General features: G+C 35.6%; 1 protein-coding gene across 4 annotated transcripts in view; it reads left to right on the forward strand.

Annotated features, from left to right (window-relative positions):
• Positions 1 to 24,567, forward strand: part of DPY19L3 (dpy-19 like C-mannosyltransferase 3) — a 71,067-nt gene that overhangs the window by 32,350 nt on the left and 14,150 nt on the right. For all 4 annotated transcript variants that reach the window (XM_057534645.1, XM_057534646.1, XM_057534647.1 and 1 more), the window contains 8 exons: positions 9,570 to 9,701; positions 11,076 to 11,177; positions 13,672 to 13,745; positions 13,908 to 14,066; positions 17,806 to 17,928; positions 18,309 to 18,420; positions 19,052 to 19,108; positions 23,074 to 23,156. In XM_057534645.1, the coding sequence (XP_057390628.1) occupies positions 9,570 to 9,701; positions 11,076 to 11,177; positions 13,672 to 13,745; positions 13,908 to 14,066; positions 17,806 to 17,928; positions 18,309 to 18,420; positions 19,052 to 19,108; positions 23,074 to 23,156 (842 nt within the window). The remainder of the gene's footprint in view (positions 1 to 9,569; positions 9,702 to 11,075; positions 11,178 to 13,671; positions 13,746 to 13,907; positions 14,067 to 17,805; positions 17,929 to 18,308; positions 18,421 to 19,051; positions 19,109 to 23,073; positions 23,157 to 24,567) is intronic.

A 24,567-nucleotide genomic window follows, 5' to 3' on the forward strand; every position in this document is an offset into this window, starting at 1 on the left:
TAATGTAAATATGCTGTAGTCAGTTGAAGCTGAGTAATTTATGCAGCCTAGTTTGACCATCTTAATTTTTATTCTGCTTATTTTACATTAAAAGATGGATTTATTTTGGGACTTCCCTGGCAGGCCAGTGGTTAAGACTCCACACTTCCACTGCAGGGGGCCCAGGTTCGATCCCTGGTCAGGGAACAAAGATCCCACATGTGGCGTGGCCTTAAAAAAAAGATGGATTTATTTGGAGCACAAATGTCTAAATCAGTTGTCCTTTATAGAGTTGACTTAAATTTTAAAATGTAAGATAGCTATTTTAAAATGTATTACTGTGTATTGTCCCACCTTTTTTTCCCCAAGGAAATCAATGGGTGTATAACAACTTTTCTGTGGTACTTTATAAAATTTTCATAGTAACATTTACCAGTACGGGATGTGAATCCCTATTGATTGGTCAGAGGTCACATATGAAATAAGGAAATTATAAAGGAAACCATTGTTTGTCTCCCAGTGTGTGCTGCTGTCATTTAACTGCATGGTTTTTGTCACGTGCAGAAATATGTTTTAATGTGTTGTGTATGTTTTCCAGTTGCTCATAGTTACTATTCCAAAGTAACAGTAACTTAAATATTTTCCAAGTATAATAAAATATTATCTCCAGATCTAAGGCAGCTATATAATCTAATAGAGAAGAGTTGTACTCACATATTCCATGTCAAAAGAGATGCAACAATCTTTGGAAACTGACTGAATCTGAATTAGGAAACATTAAAGTCAACCAACACATATATATTATCTATCTACTGAGTCATTATAATAGGATAGGCACTACAGAAAATTCCAATCTGTATAAGACATTGTCCCATCCACAGGGAGTTTGCCATCTAGCTTGGGAAATAAAGATGTCTATACAATTAGAGGGATGTCGGTATATCTACAGATGTCAATTTGTAGTAACAGTAAGTGCCAGAAGTCTAGAAGAGGAGAGTTCTTTTTCGGCTAGAAAGGTTTCACAGAAATGAGATGCTAGAGGTGGACCAAAAATGAGGAGACTAGAATTTGGATGGAGTGTGAGAGGGGAAGATATGAAGGTAAAATACAGTAAAGAAAGCAGGTGGATAAATGGGAAAAGAATGTGAAAAAGAATGGATACTTATATGGGTATAACTGAATCACTTTTCTGTACACCTGTAACTAACACATCATTAATCAACTATACTCCAATATAAAATAAAAATTTAAAAATTAAAAATATTTTTAATTAAAAAAAGAAAACAGGTGGATAAGCCAAAGTTAAAATGTATATATATGTGTGTGGGTGTATAATATATGTATGTGTGTATATATATATGGTATTAGATAATGATAATAGAGCCCACATGCCTCTAAAAGCTGCATGTACAAATGAAGCTGAGTCTGTTGCTGTCTGTTTATATTTGCTTTCCTGTTTTGTAAACTCTTTATGCTTTGTTCATGGAGACTTGCAAGCTAAGGGGAAGAGGTGCCTAGATACCTTTGTATTTCTTCTTTTTTTTCATATATTTATTTTATTTATTTATTTTTGGCTGCGTTGGGACTTCGTTGCTGCACGTGGGCTTTCTCTAGTTGCGGCGAGCGGGGGCTACTCTTCATTGCCGTGCGCGGGCTTCTCGTTGCGGTGGCTTCTCTTGTTGCAGAGCACAGGCTCTAGGCGTGCGGGCTTCAGGAGTTGTGGCTCGCCAGCTCTGGAGCGCAGGCTCAGTAGTTGTGGCACACAGGCTTAGCTGCTCCGCGGCATGTGGGATCTTCCTGGACCAGGGCTCGAACCCGTGTCTCCTGCATTGGCAGGCGGATTCTCAACCACAGCGCCACCAGGGAAACCCTGTATTTCTTCTTGTCATACACTCTTAGGCCAGTTGGTCTTTTCATATGTGATATCACTTTTCCCCCCTTTCTAACAAGTATGTTCAAAAGAACATTGTACATTTTACAATAAAAAATAAATTAATTAATAAATAGAAGAAGAAATAAATAAAAATAAATAATATTGTGCCATTTTGAAAATATATATATAAAATTTTTCCATAGTGTATATTTTTTCTGTAGTGTATTTTCACAGTAGGTATCAAAAGCCTAAGAAAACATGTTTTTCTTTTCACCAAATTTTGACCTCTTGAAATTTATCCTAAGGAAATAATCAAACATGTTCATTTTAGCTGGACTGTAATAAGAAAAGTCTGGAAACGACCTAAGTCAATAGCAATAGGGTATTGTTAAATAAACACGTCTTAACTATGTAACACAGTGTTAGTTATATATAACCATTAGTTTTCCTTCTCCCTTTCTTAAAAAGTAAAACATATGTATAGAGAGAGGAAAGTTTCCAGAAATATATGCATTAAAGTATTAGCAGTCAGCTATGTGATTGATGCTCTTATTTTCTTTTTGTTCTTTAGATCTCTTGAATGTTTCTGTAATGAACATCTATTTCTTTTTCTTTTTTTAAAAATTGGAAAACAGATTAAAAGGTACTATTTTGGCACACACACAAAACTACAGAATAATACAGCTAATTTATTTCATATTCAGTTCTAAACTTCGCCGAACTTTTATATTTGAAACTCTGTTGGTGTTAGAAGTAGTTATAACTATCAGAATTAAAGGAGGAACAGTATTATAATGAAAGGATCCTGGGTTATAATACCAAGTTGCTACTATCAACTCTGAAAATAACTAGCTCTTTAAACTTCGTGAAGTGATATAACTTCTTGGAGCCTTAGTTTCTTCATAAATTGGAATCACTGATCTCTAATCATATTGAATGGGAAAGAGTCAGAATAATTGATATAGAAAAAAGTAATACAAATTCAGAGCCTGATGTGGTGACAAGAAGCAATATCTTATTCAGTACACGTCATCTTCTCTTCATGGATGATGGAAAATCTCTTACCATCAAAAGATCAAGTTTTCAGTGAGAAATGTGTACAGGGTTTTAAAATATAAAACAGAACAGTAAATGTTATTATTAAGCATATAATTCTGTTCCATTAAAGACTAAGAATGTGGAGACTACCCGTTGTGAAAACAAGACACATTAGTGATCAATGCCTAAGAGGCAATTTTAAAGTACTCCATGTGGTTCCAGACAAAATGAAGTAAACGCACTTCTCCTTATTCTTCCCACTAAGTACAATTAAAAGCCTTAGACAATATGTAAAAAACAAATATAAGAAGATTTTGAGAGGTGGAGAAAAGAAAGTAGACTACACCTAGAGACCTCTAGACCAGAGGAAGAACATGGCAGTGAGTTCACTGGGTTTTCTTTTTGCTGCATATATCTCAGATTAGGTACTGGAAAAGTCAGCAATTAGGAGAAACCAATGGACTCAAACCAAAAAAGCCCCAAGAAAAGCCAAAAGGACCAGAAATGGTGAAGCATGAATGCCATGTGGAGAACCTTCAACTTCAACCTACTGGTAATGAGACAACCCTCCCCATCCCTGCTGGGATGGTGTCAGCAGAGAGCCTGAACTTTCATCTTCACCCAGCAGTAATGACACACCCCTTTCTCCTGCCCCCCAAAAGTCAGTGGAGGTCAAATGTCCAGGTCACCCTGGACATCCAAACCCATCTGGAAATAATGAGGCAGTGTCCTTCTTTCCTCAGTGGCATGACACTGGCATGGTGTCAGAGGAGGTCTGCTGACACAGAAGATTTACATAAGATTCAGAGTTCCATAGCATAATACAATACAATTGAAGATCATTTGTTAAACTAAGAACCAGGAAAATCTCTTGAATGAACAGAGACTATCAACAGGTGCCAAAACCAAGGCACACAAAAGTTGAATTACCTGACAAGGAATTTAAAGCAGCTATCCTAAAAAAATTCTCATTGAGCAATTACAAACACACTTGAAACAAATGAAAAATAAGAACTCTTAACAGAGATTTAGAAGATAAAAAGAAGAAGCAAATGGAAAGTTTAGAACTGAAAAATTCCAATAATGAAAATAAAAACCTCAATAGATGGGCTTCCCTGGTGGCTCAGTGGTTAAGAATCCGCCTGCCAATGCAGGGGACATGTGTTCGATCCCTGGTCCAGGAAGATCCCACATGCTGCGGAGCAACTAAGCCCGTGCACCACAACTACTGAGCCTGTGCTCTAGAGCCCACGAGCCACAACTACTGAAGCCCGCATGCCTAGAACCCGTGCTCCTCAACAAGAGAAGCCATTGCAGTGAGAAGCCCACAGAATGCAGTGAAGAGTAGCCCCCGCTCGCCTCAACTAGAGAAAGCCCGCACACAGCAACGAAGACCCAACGCAGCCAAAAAATAAATTAATTAAATAAAATAAATAAATTTTTAAAAAACCCAAAAACTCAGTAGATGGACTCAACAGTAGACTGGAATGGTCAGAGGAAAGAATCGGTGAACTTGAAGACAGGACAATTTAGAAATGAACTAATTTGAACAAGAAAATAGACTGGAAAAAATGAACAGAGCTTCTGAGACCTATGGGACCGTAACGAGAAGTCTAATTCATATAATCAGAACCCCAAAAGGAGAGAAAGAGAGTGAGGCTGGAAAAAGTATTTGAAAAAAATACTTTTTGAAGGAATGTCAAAAACTTCCCAAATTTGGCAAAACCTACAGAATCAAGAAGCTGAGCTAATGTCAAATAGGGTAAACCCAAATAAACCAATGCCAAGATACATCATAATCAAACTTCTGGAGAATAAAGATAAAGAAAAAAATCTTGAAAGCAGTCAGAGAAAAATGATACCTATAGGGGAAAACCAGTTTGAACAACAGTGGGTTTCTCATCAGAAACCATGGTGCTGAAAGAATAGAATGGTCAACCCAGAATTCTATACCCAGCAAAAATATCTTTCAGGAAAGAAAGGGAAAGCAAAACATTCTCAGATGAAGGAAGACTAACAGAATTTGTTACCTATGGACATACTGTTAAAAAAAAAAATGGCTAAATGAAGTTCTTGAAATAGAAGGAAATGATAAACGAAGAAATGTTGGGACATCAGGAAGAGAGAAAAGGCAAATAAAAGTAAAAATATGAATGAATATAATAAACTTCCTCTCTCATCTTGAGTGTTCTAAATTATGTTTGGCAGCCGAAGCAAAAATAATAATATGGTCTTATGGTTCTCAATGTATGTAGAGGAAATACTGACAACAATTGTAAATGGGAAAAGTAAAGGGACTTAAATTGAGGTAAAATTTCTACACTTGATTCAAACTGGTAAAATGTCCACACTAGTAGACTGTAATAAGTTATGAATGTATAATGTAATAATCCAGAACAACCACTGAAAATCTGTACACAGAGATACATTCAAAAATACTATAAATAGGTAAAAATGGAATTCTAAGAATATTCAGGTTACCCACAGGAAGGCAGAAAAGAAAACAGAAATGGAAAACAGAGTGAACAAACAGCAAATGATAAAATGGCAGATTTAAGACCTATCATATCAATAATAACACATATATACAATAGAATATTACTCAGCCATATAAAGAAACAAAATTGAGTTATTTGTAATGAGGTAGATGGACCTAAAGTCTGTCATACAGAGTGAAGTAAGTCAGAAAGAGAAAAACAAATACTGTATGCTAACACATATATATGGACTCTAAAAAAAAAAAAAATGGTTCTCAAGAACCTAGGGGCAGGACAGGAATAAAGACACAGATGTAGAGAATGGACTTGAGGACACGGGAAGGGGGAAGGGTAAGCTGGGATGAAGTAAGAGAGTAGCATTGACATATATACACTACCAAATGTAAAATAGATAGCTAGTGGGAAGCAGCTGCATGGCACAGGGAGATCAGCTCAGTGCTTTGTGACCACCTAGAGGGGTGGGATAAGGAGGGTGGGAGGGAAATGCAAGAAAGAGGGAGGGGATATGTGGATATATGTATGCACATAGCTGATTCACTTTGTTATACAGCAGAAACTAACACAATGCTGTAAAGCAATTATACTCCAATAAAGATGTTAAAAAAATTACATTAAAGGTAAATGATCGAAATACAGCTATTTAAAGACAGAGATGGGTTAGAATAGATTTAAAAAGCACAACCCAATTGTTTTCTACAAGGAACTCACTTCAAACAAACTATATAGGTAGATTGAAAGTAAAAGGTTAGGAAAAGATACACCATGCAAATATTAATCAAAAGAAAGTAGGAGTGGCTATATTAATATCAGATAATGTAGGCATGAGAGCAAAGAAAATTACCAGAATAGTAAATACTAATAAAAGTATTAATCCACCAAGAAGACATAGCAATCCTAAATGTACATGTACTAAACAACAGTGCCACAGTACATGTGAAGCAAAAACTGACAGAACGGAAAGGAGAAACAGACAAACCCAAAAAGAGCTGAGGACTTCAGCACCCCTCTCTCTCAACAACTGAGAACCAGACAAATCGTTAAGGATATAGAACTCAGCAACACCATCAACTAACAGGATCTAACCAACATTTATAGAACATTCCACCCAACAACAGCAGAATACCCAATGGATTGAATCAATGGATTCAAACTAGAAATCAACAGAAAGATAAGAAAGTTTCCAATATTTGGAAACTAAGCAGCACACTTCTAAATAATCTATGGGTCAAAGAGGAAGCCTTGAGGAAACACTGAACTCAGTGACAACAAAAATGCAACATATCAAACCTTGTGTGGTGCAGCTAAAGCAGCACTAAGAGGGAAATGCGTACCACTACACATGTTATAAAAGAGGAAAATCTAAAGCATAACCAAGCTCCCACCTTATGAAACTAGGAAAGGAAGAGCACAATAACCCCAACTCAAGCAGAAGGAAGAAAACAATAAAGAAAAGAACAAAAATCAATGAAACTGAAAACAAAAACAATAGAGAAAATTAGTGAAATAAAAAGCTAGTTCTTTCAAAAGATCAGTAAAACTACAGACCATCATAATTCCCTTGGAGCATTAAACATTCAGTGTTAGCACACTTTGATACCAAAGTTCTGATTCTCTGTTGCAGTACTTATGTTCTAGCCAGTTAAGAACATAGACTCTAGAACCAACTGCCTCGATTTGAATGAGTTGATATAAGTGAGTCATTTATCATACTCCCCGATATTTTATGAATGTTAAAAAATGTTAACCATGTTTAATTATGAATGATAATGAAGAGCATGAGCATGATCCGTTGAAGAGAATTTTGATTATTCTGTATAGGAAGAATGTATTATTGCTGCCTTGTTTCTAAACTCTGAACTAATAGAACCTGAGAAGGAACATCAAAAGTACCACTGATAATCCACAACTTTCTAGTATACAGTACTGCTCAGTATTACATTTCTGGCTGATCACCTGCAGTGTTTCTCTTGAACCTAGGATATCATTACAATTGACCCTTAAGCAACATGAGTATCACTGCGTGGGTCCACTTATATGCAGATTTTTTTTCAATAAATATATACAATCCTCTGCAGTTGGTTGAATTCATGGATGCAGAAGGCTGACCATGGGACTTGAACACCCAAGGATTTTGTTAATCCACTGTGGGTCCTGAAACCAGTCCCCCACAGATACCAAGGGATGACTGTACATTTATAAAACTGTGCAATCTTGTAACACAAACTGCTCTTTTTTCTCTAAATATTCCTACTTGGTGTAAAAAAAGACTGCCAGCATCAAAAAACATCATAATCCAAATAAAGAGAAAAGAAGTTTTATTTTAAAAAAATGCATTCCTGAATGAGTCATTATGCTTAAAGAGTTCCTACAGATTTAATGAGGAAAATATTTACACCCCTATGGAAAAGGGAGCAAAAGATACAAATACTTCGTAGAAGGAAAAGCATCAAAAAGAATAAAATATGTAGGTATAAATTGAACAAAAGAAGTGCAGACTTATACCCTGAAAACTACAGAACATTGTTGAAAGTTTTAAAGACCTGCATAAATTGGAAAGATTTCCCATGTTCATGGATTGGAAGACTTTCTATTGTTAAGATGGCAATACTCCCCAAATGGATCTACAAATTGAACATGGTTCCTCTCAGAATGCCAGTTGCAGAAATCGACAAGCTGATCCTAAAATTCATATGGCAACTCAAGGGACCCAGAATAGCAAAAAAGATCATGAAAAAGAACAAAGTTGGAAGACTCACACTTTTCAATTTCACAACTTAACTTCCAAGCTACAGTAATCAAGACAGTGTGATACAAGCAGAAGAACAGACATAAATCAATGGAATAGAATTGAGAGACCAGAAATAAACAGTCAACTGATTTTCAGCAAGGATGCCAAGATAATCATGGAGAAAGAGTAATCTTTTCAGTAAATGGTGCTGTGATGGGACTTCCCTGGTGGCACAGTGACTAAGAATCCACCTGCCAATGCAGGGGACACGGGTTCAAGCCCTGCTTCAGGAAGATCCCACATACCGTGGAGCAGCTAAGCCCGTGCGCCACAACTACTGAGCCTGCGCTCTAGAGCCCACGAGCCACAACTACTGAGCCTGCGTGCCACGACTACTGAAGCCCACGCGCCTAGAGCCTGTGCTCTGCAACAAGAGAAGCCACCGCAATGAGAAACCCACGCACCACAATTAGAGAAAGCCTGCACTCAGCAGCGAAGACCCAATGCAACCAAAAATAAATAAATAAAAATAAAATAAAATTTAAAAATTTTTTTAAAAATTGGAAAACCCCATTAAAAAAAAATGGTGCTGTGATAACTGGATATCTATATGCAAAAGAATGAAGTTGGACCCTTTCTTCTTACCATACACAATAATTAGCTCAAACTAGATCATAGACCTGATTTTAAGAGCTAAAACTATGAAATGTTTAGAGGAAAAGATAGGAATAAATATTTATGACCTTGGAGTAGCCCAAGCCTTCTTTGATAGAACACCAAAAGCACAAGGGACTAAAGGAAAAAATAGGTGAATTGGACTTCATCAAAATTAAAAACTTTTGTACCTGGAAGGATACCATCAAGAAAGTGAAAAGACAACTCGCAAAATATGAGACAATATTTGCAAATCATATATCTGAATAAGGATTTCCAGAATATATAAAGAATTCTTAACAACTCTTTCAACGTTAAAATATGGGCAAAAGATTAGATAGATATTTCTCCAAAGAAGATATGTAAATGTTCAATAAGGACCTGAAAAGATGCTCAACATCATTAGTCATTAGGGAAGATTGGGAAATAATGGAGTACGATAAAAATACTGATTGTTGGAATACAATAAAATACTATAGGCCATACTGTAAAGGAACTTAGAAGAAAATTAAAGACTACAAACAGCATTTGTCTATTTCTAGAATATATTTATACCATTGTTTGCTTCCTCTACTTCATATATCCCTGTTCTTCTTAATGTTATAAAGTTTAAAATGTTCTGTAATTAAAAGGTAAATAAAGAGTTACTATTTTCCTTTCTTAGATTGTATTACTTGAAGCTCGGTGTGTTTTCTGCATTATTTATAACTTGAGATGTATCCAACTGGGGACCAACCTGTCAGCATGTGGGAGTCTCTTGATAAAATCTGTTTAACCATCTGATCCTTGGTTGTTGCAGGTGACATGGCTGTATGGTATACAGCTAACAGGTTTACTCCTGGTCTGCATTCTTCAGTTTTTTAATTCCATGATTCTTGGATCATTGCTTATCAGTTTTAACCTTTCGGTGTTAATTGCAAGGAAACTTCAGGTAGGATTTTTTTTTGTCCTTAATCAAAGTAAACTTTTTTTTTAAATTGTGTGGTTGTTTAGACCTTGTTTTCATATAGTATACAAAGGAAAATTTATGACCAAATTCCCACTAAAAAGCAGTAGGGCCATTATTTGCTTTTTTTGAAGTGCATGGTATAGCATTTGTTTTCAAGCTTTCTGATCTGCCATTCCTTTGTTTTGACGTTTATTATTTCTTAGAAAATTGGAATCTTAATTAAATTCAGGATTAGCCAGAGACACTTGTTTGACTGCCATTGGTTTAAAGTTAGAATAAAAGAGAAAAAAATGTTGACTTTTTTCATGTGTGAACTCAAGAGTGAGAAGAACATATTGCTTGTGGAAATGTGTTTGTCACAGTCTTTAAAGTTGGTGGACACCTTGTTGTTATTTGAAGTAGTAACACCACTCTTTCCCCTATCCTTCCATATCATATTATTGATTTTTAAGTGAGTTAAAATTAACTCTGTTTTGAGAATTTTGAGATTCCAAATAAATACCTTTAGAAAAAACTGGGACATTTCCTAGAATAGCATGTTTGACATTGGCCTCATCTTTTGACTTTATTATATAATTAAAATCTCTTAAATTTACATAAAATTTAAGAGTTAGTTGTTTTTCCTTAATAATGTTGCAAAGCCTGTTTTCTGTCTTATAAGCATATGAGAAACATTTCTCATAAGCACTTCTATATTAAGAAGCTGTTTTGTTTTCCATTTTGGGAAGAATTAATACGTTTTGTTATTAGTCTTTTGAGTGAGAGCTGCTATGGACAAATCTTTACAAAATTTTAAAAAACAGGCTTTTAATTGACTATTAAAAACTGTACTTCTCATTTATCCTTTTAACCTTAATTATAAATAAACATCACTCATGTTTGAACTGTTTAGATATTATTATATTTGATAATCCATAAAGTTATTTGAGGGTTATAAGAAAACTATTATGTATCAAAGAGCACAATTTACTTTTTGTATATAGGTCTTTTATTTAATGGGTTATAGTCTGTGATATATGAATCAGTGGATAAAAAGATGAATCAGTGGATCAAGTTCAGTCAGTATATGCTGAGTACCTTCTAAGTGGACGACTCCATACTCTGGTTGAAGAGGTCTTTTAAAAAAAAAAAAAAGGACTGGGACACATTTCCTCATCATATGGAGCTTATTATTAAGTGATTCATTTACTATTAGAAAAAGACAAATATTAAGACAATGTAACCTCATGAAAATTGTCATATTTTCCCTATATGTTGCGTGACCCAATGTTTTAAATTCTTAAGTAATCTCATCTTAAATGTTTATGAAGTTATATTAAAATTAAAAAATTGAAACTCAACTCTTTTAATTTCTAGAAAAACCTGAAAACTGGAAGCTTCCTTAATAGGCTTGGGAAACTATTGTTACATTTATTTGTGGTTTTATGTTTGACACTTTTTCTCAACAACATTATTAAGGTAGGTTAATAAAATGACATTTAATTTAGCATTACTAAAGAGTTACCAGTTTTACTTTAAACAGACTGTTTTACCTTTGTTTCAGTAACGGGATTATTTTCTTGATTTTAGTCCTTGATTTCTATTTGCTCTTTAACATGTTCTACTTTGAACCCACCTTTTGAGTTATTAAACTTTTTAAAAACTCAGCTTTAAAAGCATTAAACAAGTATTTCTCTAAATTTAAAACTTCTACTTTTTAGAGCGTTTTCTGTACTATGGTACTAAAAAAGAAAAAAATGACATGATTTTTGTTGGGTTAAGCTCATAAATAAACTGGCTTTACTGTCGGAACCACATTGATTAATTGAGATGATTTCGCCCCTCTGGGAAGGCTGGTCTCGGGACAGCTGCATGTACATGACAGACTCCTCTTCTGTAAGAGAATGGCAGTTTCTCTCCCTGTCTGCTGACTGTCAAAGAAAAAACAGACCCTTCACTCAGCCAGCCACATTAAACACCTCCACTCCAGGTCCTTGTCACTATTTTCTTAAACTCCATATAGTTCACTACTTATCAAAAACTTATTTGAGGGACTCCCCGGTGGCTCAATGGTTAAGAATCCGCCTGCCAATGCAGGGGACATGGGTTCGAGCCCTGATCCGGGAAGATCCCACAGGCTGCGGAGCAACTAAGCTCATGCGCCACAACTACTGAGCTTGCGCTCTAGAGCCTATGAGCCACAACTACTGAGCCAGAGAGCCACAACTACTGAGCCCACGTGCTGCAACTACTGAAGTCCACATGCTTAGAGCCTGTGCTCCGCAACAAGGGAAGCCACCGCAATGAGAAGCCCGCACACTGCAACGAAGAGTAGCCCCCCCTCGCTGCAACTAGAGAAAGCCCACGTGCAGCAACAAAGACCCAACGCAGCCATAAATAAATAAATAAATAAAATTTATTTTTTAAAAAAAAACTTATTTGAGCAGAACAATCAGCATTTCTGAAAGACTGGCTGAAAGATATGCAGTCCGTCTGTTTCACCACTCTACATGTTCAGTTATCTGTGCCTGGATTAAGCCAGGAGAGGGCTACTTGTCTGGACCACTATTTTTTGACTCCCCAAAGAATAATGCCTATTGAATTACACTTGATGTTCTGCCAGCTACCTACAATGAGAAGACTTTTAAAAAATAGTCTTTGAGACTGTTCGCTGTTTTTACTGTACCCATGGGGAAAATTTCTCTTGAGTCTCAGCTTTAGGATTCTAAGGATGTCTTCTGAGCAAGTGGTTTGTTTTAATCTTATGACCCTGTGAGTAGCATAAGTGCTTTTATTTCCCTCTTTGTATTTGCTACTAGAATGCATGAGCCCAGATTTGTGGCTCATCTCTACTGAATATATTTTGTGTACTAACCTCAGTTCTGGATTAATCTTATTTTCTTTTCTATCGTCATTTTTCTTATGATACAATTTCTTCACCCATTTATATTATATGAATTTTTGTAAGCCATAAATTAAAAATAAAGTGATGTGAATTAAAATTATACTCACTAATGATAAACACTGGCATTTGTCTCTTCACCCCTTGAGCGTTATTGCTGTGTCTTGAATTGTCTTTGAATGAGTCTTATATCAGTTGTATCTGCAGACAGAAAAACCCAAAGCAAAATAGGCTTTGTGGGCTATGTTCCTATTTGAGGTTTCAGATCATGATATTATCAGTTTTCTGATTTAAAAAGTTGTACTCACTGGGCTTCAGCCGTCTCCCTCTCCCTGAAACCAAAGAACCTCATCCTTTATCTATTTCACATGTTGAACTTATGCCTAGATTTTGTTTGCAAAAACGATTCTGCTAAAAAAAAAAAAAAAAAAAGGAATAGAAGGTGTTCGAAAATCCCTGCTTTTGAATGAAATAATGCCATTTGCAGCAACATAGATGGATCTAGAGATTATCATACTAAGTGAAGTAAGTCAGAACAAGGAAGACAAACACCATATGATATCACTTTTATGTGGAATCTAAAATATAATGCACATGAACTTATTTACAAAACAGAAACAGACACAGACATAGAAAACAAATTTAGGATTACCAAAGGGGAACGGGGTTGGAGGAGGGATAAACTAGGAGTTTGGGATTAGCAGATACATACTACTATATATAAAATAGATAAACAACAAGGTCCTACTGTAAAGTACAGTGTACTGTATTCAATATAAACCATAATAGAAAAAATATATATGTATAACTGAATCACTTTACTGTACACCAGAAACTAACACAACATTGTAAATCAACTATACTTCAATAAAAGAATTTTTTTAAGTGAAAAAGTCCCTGCCTTAGAATTTCTCAGTTCTAAGACCTATTGTAAACATTTACTAATTTTACACATACACACACATACAGTCCTATGAAATGGAGCACTGAAGATGTGTATTCAATGGGAAATTATCAGAAAACCATGCATAAGGAACTGATAGCAATTTTTATTTTCTCCTTCCCCGATAGAAAATTCTTAACCTCAAGTCAGACGAACACATATTTAAATTTCTGAAGGCAAAATTTGGATTTGGAGCGACAAGGTATGACTGAATTTAAAGTCTGTGTTTGCTTTTTGTATTAAATCAGCAGGGTCTTTAAAATGTAAGTTAACAGTTCTTAAGTTCAGGCTTATTTTGAGGAAAAGTTGGTGGTTGACTTATCTTGTACTGAATTTAATACTTTGCTTTCCCTTTGTTTCCTAGAGATTTTGATGCAAACCTGTATCTGTGTGAAGAAGCATTTGGCCTTCTGCCTTTTAATACATTTGAAAGGCTTTCAGATACTCTGCTTTTTTATGCTTATATATTTGTTCTGTCCATCACAGTGATTGCAGCATTAGCTGTTGCCTTCCGTAATCTCAGGTATGGCATATTTCAGAAATCTAATTCTATGCTTTAATGAACTTGTTCTGTGTTGCAGAAAAATTGCTAAATTGAAAATGAAAACATCAGATACAGAACAGAGTACAGTCATCTTAAAGGGGGAACGTGCCCAGGTTAGCGTGGACTGTACTCTAAGTTGGTAAGGGTGGAGTAGTTAAGAGACAGTAAAAAGTAGTAGATGCCATGCACACAGGTCTGGGTTGAAGTCCTGGCTTGCATACTTGGGAACAATGTGATCTTTGAGCCAGTTACATAACCCTTCATTATTTCCATTTCCATTTCTGTAGAATGAGAGCACCAAGAGTACTTACTCTACAGGGTTTTGTGAGAAATAAATAAGTGAAAATTACATAAAGTACTTAAAGCAGTGCCTCATGCGTAGAGTATATTGTGTAGATTTTAGCTATCATTAGCAAGTGTTATTATTATTGAATTGTAGTCTTTATGTTTTGTTCCCATTATTAATTTCCTGTGTTTTTCTACCTTTCTTTCTCCAGCTGCCTTTTTTATTTCTCATGAACTGTCAAGAGTTAACCATTGTTTATTTGTTTTGTTACATCTTGTTTAAGGGCTTATAAAGTTGGAATGGACCATAATTATTAGCATCTACTAAAAGTCTTAAGTATATTAGTTGACAGTTTTTTAAAACTTAGCATGTCTGCTAATCTACTTAAAAGAGAAAGTCAGGGAGTATGAAGAATACCTACCTATCAAGCTGATGGAGGTTTTTGCATTTACTATCCATGTTAAATTGAAAGAAAATTAAGTGTAAGAAGTTGAAGCTACTGTCATTTGTGGAAAAGTAATGAAGCCCAGAAGGAAACCCTTTTCCTGTGTAGTTACCTTGCCAATTAAGGTGCTGGTGAGCTGTGATTCGCAGCCACCGGAGAGCTGTGCTGGGAGAAAGTCATTACAATGAGCCCAGATCAGTTGGGGTGTTTTATGATTATTAAGAATGAAGCAACATTGAACCATGAAGCTATTTCATTGACTATAAACTATCTTAGTATCTTTCAGAAGTGTTCTTTTTATACCGAGTCCAAGATAAAAATTTAGCCCCATGAAAATAGATGGAAATTATTCTAGACAGTGTAACTTAATATTATTGCAGACACACCAGGTGTCGACAGGACTCTAGACAGCATGCAAAGCAGGAAGTTCAGTTGGCCTGCAGTGTTGTGTGAAAATGTCTGCCATGCTCAGTGTGAATCTATGGGCTGTCCTTGGAAGCTTATTTGGTATATGATTATAGATAAAGATTTTACCAGGTAGGGATATTAGGACTTTATTAGAGGAAAGCACTACATTAATTAAAGTCATTTAAGAATTATAGTGTCTCAATGTGAATTAACGTCTAAGTAATTTGAAGGATATATTATCAATGCCAAGTATTTAAAGTATTTCTACTTTCTAGTACTAGGAAGGATGGTACCGTTACGTTTATACACCACATCTACATTAGTGTGCGGTATATAACTGAAAAGGATACCCTGTTCTGTACTCATGGGATTAATAGAGCTTTCCAGCTCAGTTGTGGGCACTGGGAGAGGTGTTGCAGAATTCTCCCAGGTATCAAGGGAGGATGAGAGGGTATGTTCTTGTCTGGAGTAATCTTTTAGTATCAATGGAAGCCAGAGTTTGGGTTGTGATATATAACGTTTAAGTAAAGATTATCACCAGTGGTGAAAATTACCATAGAGTATCGTTTTAATTTTCTTATGTATCTAGGGTGGTGTAAAAGAGGATTTCCAGGAAATAATAGGTCTATAGTTACATGGAAGCACTGTACATATCCAAGTCTGTTGGATTTGTGTGAAGGATAAGTGGGGCCTTTATAGAAGTATTATTTTTATCCTAAACTGGCAGCCCTTGCTGTTGTTTCCTTTTCCCCTTGACAACAAATTGTGCAAATCTGAACCCACTCATCCATCTCAACATCATTCAAGTGGGGACAACCAGACAGTACGTGCTTCCCAATGTGATGCAATATGGAATACATCATATCCCCGTGAAGTGTACTTGCCAAAATAAATGACCTTGACTCTAATAATTAACCTCTAGATCTAATTACAAGTTTATAAGAAACATGGGAATAGAGAAATATATTAAATGGCACCACGAGGAGACAATCAGCCAAATCCAGAAGGTAGGAACAGTTATAGGACAAGTGATGCATTTTCTTCAACGAGCAAATGCCCTTAAAAGTGGGGATGGGGGAGTACTTTTATTGATTGAAAGATAATTTAAAGAGACGTTGATGAAATGCAGTATGAAAGCTTTGGATCCTCATTCAAAGAAACCACCTGAAAAAAGCTATTGCAATAAATAGAAAATAGAACGTGAACTGGGTGTTAGATGATGTTGAAGGGTTATTGTTAATTTTATTGCAGTCATCTTAATGTAGCCATATTTGATTTTTAAAAATCACGTTAGGGTACTTCTCTGGTGACGCAGTGGTTAAGAATCTGCCTGCCGATGCAGGGGACACAGTTCGAGCCCTGATCTGGGAAGAACCCACATGCCGCGGAGCAACTAAGCCCGTGCGCCACAACTACTGCGCCTGCGCTCTAGAGCCCGCAAGCCACAATTACTGAGCCCGCAAGCCACAATTACTGAGCCCGCATGCCACAACTACTGAAGCCTGTGTGCCTAGAGCCTGTGCTCCGCAACAAGAGAAGACACCGCAGTGAGAAGCCCGCACACTGCAACGAAGAGTAGCCCCCGCTTACCTCAACTAGAGAAAGCCCGTGCGCAGCAACAAAGACCCAACGCAGCCAAAATTAAATTAATTTTAAAAAATCATGTTAGACATATGTAATGAGGTATTGTGGTAGGTTAAAAATGTGATCATTGGTTCGTAAAGGAACTGAATTCCAAGTTTATGGATACATTTTTACTTCTTATTTGTAAAAACTAGAAAAATATGAGTAACTACTATGACATCTCTAAAGATCTCTTGTAGTTTCAGTGATTCCAAAATTATACATTCTTTGCTATCTCTTATAATTGAAAGGATTAAAGGACTTTAAGGTTTTGCTTAAATTAAAATGAAATTTGTTCAATTTTAGTTACTCTAATTATTTTTTTTTTACTCTAATTATTAATGCATTTATATTATGACACTTTTAGCCTCATAAACAAATTCAAAATTGATCAGAGCTGATTCACTTTATCTTAGGGAAATAAAACATTTCTAAATATATGAAGGCATAGGTTTCTTGTGTCTTCCTTTTTTTTTAGTTAGTTGTTATTTTTGGCTGCGTTGGGTCTTCATTGCTGTGTGCAGGCTTTCTGTAGTTGCGGCAAGCGGGGGCTACTCTTCCTTGCGGTGTGTGGGCTTCTCATTGCTGTGGCTTCTCTGCGGAGAATGGGCTCTAGGCACGTGGGCTTCAGTAGTTGCTGCACATGGGCTCAGTAGTTGTAGCACGCGGGCCCTAGAGCGCACAGGCTTCAGTAGTTGCGGGGCGTGGGCTTAGTAGCTGTGGCGCGCAGGCTCTAGAGCACAGGCTCAGTAGTTGTGGCGCACGGGCTTAGTTGCTCCGCGGCATGTGGGATCTTCCCAGACCAGGGCTGGAACGTGTGTCCCCTGCATAGGCAGGCGGATTCTTAACCCCTGCGCCACCAGGGAAGTCCTTGTATCTTCTTCTTTAAGAAAGATTTAACTAAATCAAAATTAGTTACCCAGCTTTAATTTTTGTGTATGTACTATTTTATGCAGTTATTCTACAAATCAGCAATCCATGTATAAAATGGGAGAGTACACAATCGGCCTGAAACCAGAAACTGCCTACAATTTAATACATACGATTCTGTTCGGATTCTTGGCATTGAGTACAATGAGGTATTTTTGTCTTATCTGTTTATTTTTTTATTTGACCACTCTTTACCTGACATAGTTTAGCAATATAATTTGCAAACTGATGATCATGTTAATTAATGATTATGGTTCCCATAAAAATGTCCTTGTTTACTATCTTCTCCCAGTACAAAATATTATTTATAACCAGTATTTTTCCTAATTACCAATATTCCTCTACTTTTACTTATATGATGGTTCTCAAAAGGCAATGGAATTAATAAGTAACTCCTTGGCAACGGTTTCTGCATAGTTTTAGTAAGATTTTACTATCACAAATAATACAGCTGTCTTTACAGCTGTCTCAGACTCCAGGTTTCTACACACCTAGCACTGTTGACCTTTGCCTGCTTCTCTTCTTACAGAATGAAGTACCTCTGGACATCACATATGTGTGTGTTTGCATCATTTGGCTTATGCAGCCCTGAAATATGGGAGTTACTTCTGAAGTTGATCCATCTTTATAACTCAAAGAGGGTCAGTGCTATCTCTTTTTCCATTTCATTTTTATGACTTCTAGTATTTCTTTCATTATCAATTCTGTTGGTTTTGGTTTTTTTTTCAGTTGTCCATACATCAGTTTGATAAAATGGATACTAAAATTTAAAGCTAAAAATAACTGATACATTATGATTTTATAAGGAATTATTTTTAAATGATTTTATGTTTAATTTTAGCTTGATTTTCTAAATCATTTTTTTTCCAGACCATAAGTTAGATATGTTCATTATACAGAATTTGGAAATACTGAAAAGCACAAAAAGGAAAATTAAAAATCACCAGTAATCCCATTATCCAGAGTTAACGCTATTATTATTATTGTTAATTATTATAATATAAACATAATTACTACTAAGTGTACAGTAATGATTAATGGCCCATAAGTGCAGTTCTGGGTTGTTCTGCCCTATAAATTCACTAGGTGGCAATATGGTAGGAGCTACAAATAGCTTATGAATGATTGACTCAGTTGTCTTGCATATCGGAGACTCATGCTCTGTTAAATTATACTTCTGTTGTTTAAAAAAAAATGTATTTACAAAGCAAAAATGGAAAAGCAAAAATATTCCTAAACACTTGTAATCTAAATAATGTCTTTCTTATATAGATATGTATAATGCGATATTCAATACCGATATTAATACTGCTGTATCTGTGCTATAAGGTAAGGCTGATTGTCCTCATTCCTGTCTTTAATCTATTTAGCAGAATAATTGCTTTGACTCAGTGTACTTTGTGTGTCATCGGTAGAGTGGTTTGCAGAACTTACAAATACTTACAAATACCTACTTAGCTTCTTCTTATGGCAGTTGACATTGATAGGAAGAGTGATGTACTTCCCAAAATGGGATTTAACAGGTAAAAACATTATAACAAAAAAAACTACAATTTAATTATTCTAATTAATTTTGGTTTTGACTTACTAGTCAGCTGATGCAAATTCTGAAAATAAAGATGTTTTCAGACCTGTTTTGAGGTGAATAAAGGAGAAAAATTAGTTTTCCCTGTTACCTGCGTTTTATAGAGTTAAGATCCTAAAATGCATCTTACTTTAACCTACATATTTTATTAGATGCTTAAAATCATCTTTGTAAGAGGGCTGGGCACATATAAATACAGTCTAAGTTTAGCCTTGTTATGTCCTTCAGTTTCAGTAGGAAATAAAGAAATTCTTCATATTCTCAGTTGACTAATTTCTGAAACAGCATTAACTGTGTTTCAATTCTGAGACTCCTCCATACGAGACAGTGAGTCTTTCATCACATCTTTGAGATTTAGAGGCTTGAATTGTTACCTGGGAAGGTAGCTTGGATTGTTTTATCCAGTTGAGCTCTTATGCTCTCTTTTTAAAAAAAAATCTTACACATTTTTTAAGTTTAGATTTTTTTTCTTCAAACTTCATTTTAAGGTAGAACAATGGATTTCAAACTCTACTGTGTATAGTTCCCGATTTGGGAGGGCAGCTAAAGGGAGTGGGGAGGCGGGTGGGACTCTCCTACAGAAAGGGTCAGCTATGGCAGCTCAGCTTCTGAGTTTATTTGCTTATATTTTCATGTAAGATTTTATTTGAAGCAAGGGTTTTAGGCTAAAAGAAATGTTTTATAGTCACTGTTAGATAATTCTATTGTAAATATTTCAAAAAATTATGTTCTATCGTGTTCCTATCTATCAAAACATTTGCTGTTATGGGTGGACCACTGTGCCAACTCCCAGATACTAGGAAACATAGAAATAGGTCATTTCTGCCACCATGCCTCTGGGAATTTTATTGCTCTACGGTAAATAAATGAAACTTCTTACAAACATCTGGAAAGCAACAATTAAGGATTAGGCAGAGTATATGTTTAATGATGAATGAGGTAGCTTTATTACACATTGATTCTGAGGGATAAAGCACCCTCCTCACAGAAAAGATGCAGCTCGTCATCATTCCTGTCTCACCACTAAAGACATACACACACCGTAACAGTCTTTTCCCACTGTCTCTGTGTGTAGGCTGAGTTCCTTTATGTCTCAAATATTTATTTGAAAATTTGTTGATTTTTTAATAGCTACTTGAGGACTTAAGTCTCTTGTTCTTGATAACATTGAGGAAGGACATTATAGAAGAAATAAACAAGCAGCATCAGTATCACCTGCGAACTTGTTAGAAATACAGATGTTTGGGTCCTACTCCAGACCTGCTGAATCAGGAGCTCTGGGAGTGGGGTCCAGTGATCCGGGTTTTAACCAGCCCTCCAGGTGGTGCTAATGCACCATCAAACTTGAGAACCCCCTGCAGAGAACAGGGATTCTCAGCATCGGCACTGTTGACATTTTGTCTAGATAATTCTTTGTCTTAGGAGCTGTCCTGTGCATTATAGGACACTTAGCAGCATCCGTACCTTCTACCCACTACATGCCAATAGCACCAACTTCCAGTTGTGACAATCAAAAATGTTTCTAGACACTGCAAAATGTCCCCTTGCGGGTGTGGCAGAATCCCTCCCCCAACCCCTCTTGAGAACCACTGCTGTAGAAGAACCAATGATAGCACTGAAAAGGCCATCATTTCCTCAGGGAATCTTTGTAGATGTACCCTGAGTAGGAGAGTTAGTAGTAATTCTGAAGAATCCTTCCAAAGACAGGTGGCCTCGCCTCTCTCAGTATTGGGCTTCAGGAGAAATCCTAACACATCCAGCTTTCACTGTATAAAATAGTTAACGTATTTCAGCTTCTCAAAACTGTATTTGTGTTTTATAAAATACAAAATCACAAAGAAAATAAAGATCTTATGTATATTAGGGGTTACCCTAAAACTGAATATGTTTTCCAGCTATTGAACAGATGTATCTGTAAGAAATACGAACTAATATTTCAAAGCCTGATTTAAGTTTTACATAGCACTTATAATGAGGATTTCAAATTTTCTTGTTCATAGTACCTATTTTGCTATATGTCTGCTTAGGATAATCCTGTTTAAAAGGGAAAAGTATGTGCTAGTCTCCACTCTAAAATCAAGAGTTTAATAAAATTATTGCTCTCGTGTTAGTTAACTTATTTGGATACCTAAAATCTCATATAAACTACTGCTGATCATTTAGGAACAGCATTTAGTTAATTCAACATTTGTTTTCACATTGTTTAAGAAGTTTATCATAAGACTGTGTTACCAGATATTAACATTTTCAGAATTAACAGCAACTTTCAAACTAGAAAAATATGTAATAACCATTGAATTCACAGATTTCAAAATATGTTTTATATGAAAATAATTAAAATATCATTTAAAAGTTGGTATTCTATTGTTATCAAAATTAATAGGGATAATGGGTAATTCGAATCTTACAGAGGTATCATTTAATCAGTAATTTTTATTACATTTCTTCTGAAACCTAGGACTAATAGTGCTGACACCTGATTTTCTGTCACCAGCACCAGCAATTTTCCTGATTTACCCACCCAGGAGACAAGATATGAATGAGTAGTAAAAATGGCCAAAGATGAGAAGACAAGATAAGAAAGTGATGGGGATTAAAAAAACAGCCATAGACCAGTCAGGTGCCACTTTGCTTCTAGTTAGTGTTTCTTAAATAAAAAGATTATACTTGCAACGTTAATGAAGTGTAGATACATTATCACTGGGCTTCTATTCCAATATAGGAAATGAGTTCTGCAGTTCACCTTAGCATGTAGTTAGATGATCAAGTCTTTTTAGCCAACTGCCATTTGATAAAACAGTGAACATTTAATTAATTGTTGAATTAAACAGACAAGTTATATTAGAAAAGCAGTGGATTCAGAGTGTATTTTTACATTATATCTGCATAGCTTAAGTTACTCAAGTTGAGTAGGAGGCACCAGTGGCATAAATATAATACTCAGATGTACCAGATTTTCCTGGACTGTCCTACTTTCAAATATTCTTCTCTCCCTTTGTACCTGTAATTATGTTAATATTCATCAAACAATTTGTCCAGATTTCTAGTTTAAACAATATAATCACCATATCACACAATGAAAAGTTTCCAGTTGTGACTCTGCCACTCTGATCTGAGCAACTCAGGTTATCTCTCTCTCTGAGCCGAGGTCTCCAGACTAGTAAAATGAAAAATAAATAACCATGGTGATGATGCCTTCTGCGTCATCTTTCTCCCTGAGGAGTTGTGAGGATAAAATGAGATTCTGTATTCCAAAGCATTTTTGCAGCTCTAAAATGGTGCTGTCTTTTACAGGGTACATTCTACATTTAAAGATAAATTACATGAAGTTAGTCACATTTTTCTCATATCCTGTGAACTTTCTCATGGTTGCTATTCCTGTCTTATCCAAATTAATGTTTTACTAGATATTAACACCACATACAACTGCATTTTTATTAGTGTAAAATAAAAGCTCATTTTTTAAAGTTGGCAACACCTCTACTTCTAATTAGCTCCAGCTCACAATAATTTTGGAATCTTTTCTCAGACTTTATCTCACTTACACTAGAAGGTTGACTGCAGAAGTGAAGTAGTTCTAATATTCCAGTTACCATGTTTATTTAGTTCACAAGTTATATGCAGTTTCTCCTTTTTCACTTTAATCTTAGTGATAGTTGTGGGTCTGGGGGTGGATTTTGGTTTTGTTTAGTTTTGTTTTTAATTTCAGTTCTGGCCAGGAATGATGGATGAACTCTCCGAGTTGAGAGAATTCTATGATCCAGATACAGTGGAGCTGATGAACTGGATTAAGTAAGAGGATTTTTTTTTTTTTAACTTTTAAATTTAAAGTGCCTTTGAAGAGTCACTGTAGACCTCATTTGGTTTTTGGTTTTTTGGTTTTTTTCTGAATCTAATTATGAAGATACATTCATTCTCAAGTTTTTCTTTAAAACTCTATATTTGCAAATAATTTCTTTCCATTCAAAAAATATTCTCTAACCACAATCCCTTGAAGAAGGGAAAGTACCAATATGGAGAGGGAAACAGAATCAGAGGATGCATTTCAAACCAGTGACAGCAATGGAAATAAAGTTTTATATTCTCTGCCAATTTTATCTTTGTCATTTCTTTCATTTTAATACCATTCAGATTTTCTATTAATACTGACACATAAAATATTCTTTCCTTGTTAATCACTTAAAAATTAGACTGTAAAGTACAGTTAATTACAGTCATACTAGCTCAGTGCAGATTTCATTTTAACTAATCATATTGCCCAAGATTAGGTCTAGAGAAAATTTAAAATTCAAAAGCTAGAGCTTTTCCTTTCTTGAACATCATAATGCTTTCATGTTATATTGGTTTTTATTTTTGCCTGCACGGTTGCTTTGCCTCAGCATTCAGCATCAGAATGAGACTTGTGTTTTTCAAAGTTTTGGTAATGAAACCTGCCTCCCACCAGCAAAAATAAACTTTTTTATCCAGAGCAGCATTCCTATGCCCTGTAATATTGTATTTCCCTATTTTATAACCAAAAAGCAGCAGTGTAATTATTCACACTTAAACAGGTGTCGCAAATCTTATGTGACATATTCTGAAAGCATCGGCTGTATTGTCTCCATCACTTAGAATTTTAGTAGCCATATTGGCACTTGCTGGTGACTAATGTTTACTAACCAGTACAGTTGAGCACTGCTTGTGTATTAAGAGATGGTAAATGTTTGATAGCTTAGGTCTCTTGAGTACAATACATGGATTTTATAGAGATTTGTATCTAAAATACATATGTGGCTTTGGTCCCAATGTTGGACTGGGTTGACTAGATGCAATAAGTTTTCATATATTTTCAGTGCTGAGAATACGAAGTAGTGCTTTGTCTTTATTTATTTAACTTTAAATCATGGCAGACAATTATAGAGTAAGTAATTCCTTCAGTATTTATTGTGTAAGGGAAAAGAGGGTTATTCATATAAAGAAAAGCTAATTACTTTTGCATTAGCTATAGTCAACTGGAAATTTATGACGTGCATCTGAAGGTGAGGCTGATATTTTCTATTTTTCAAATTGCACCATTGATAGGAATGGTGTAGGGTACCCAGTCTGGTAGAATCCTGAAGGTGGCAGATCTTCTGGATCTACTTGGATTGGCATTTTAAAACATCTCACCTCTACTCCCCAGCCTTTTAGGAATTAGTTGTAGTGTCATTAAAATTTTATCCTA

This window comes from Balaenoptera acutorostrata, chromosome 19 (genome assembly GCF_949987535.1).
Source record: "Balaenoptera acutorostrata chromosome 19, mBalAcu1.1, whole genome shotgun sequence".
Taxonomy (NCBI): Eukaryota; Metazoa; Chordata; class Mammalia; order Artiodactyla; family Balaenopteridae; genus Balaenoptera; species Balaenoptera acutorostrata.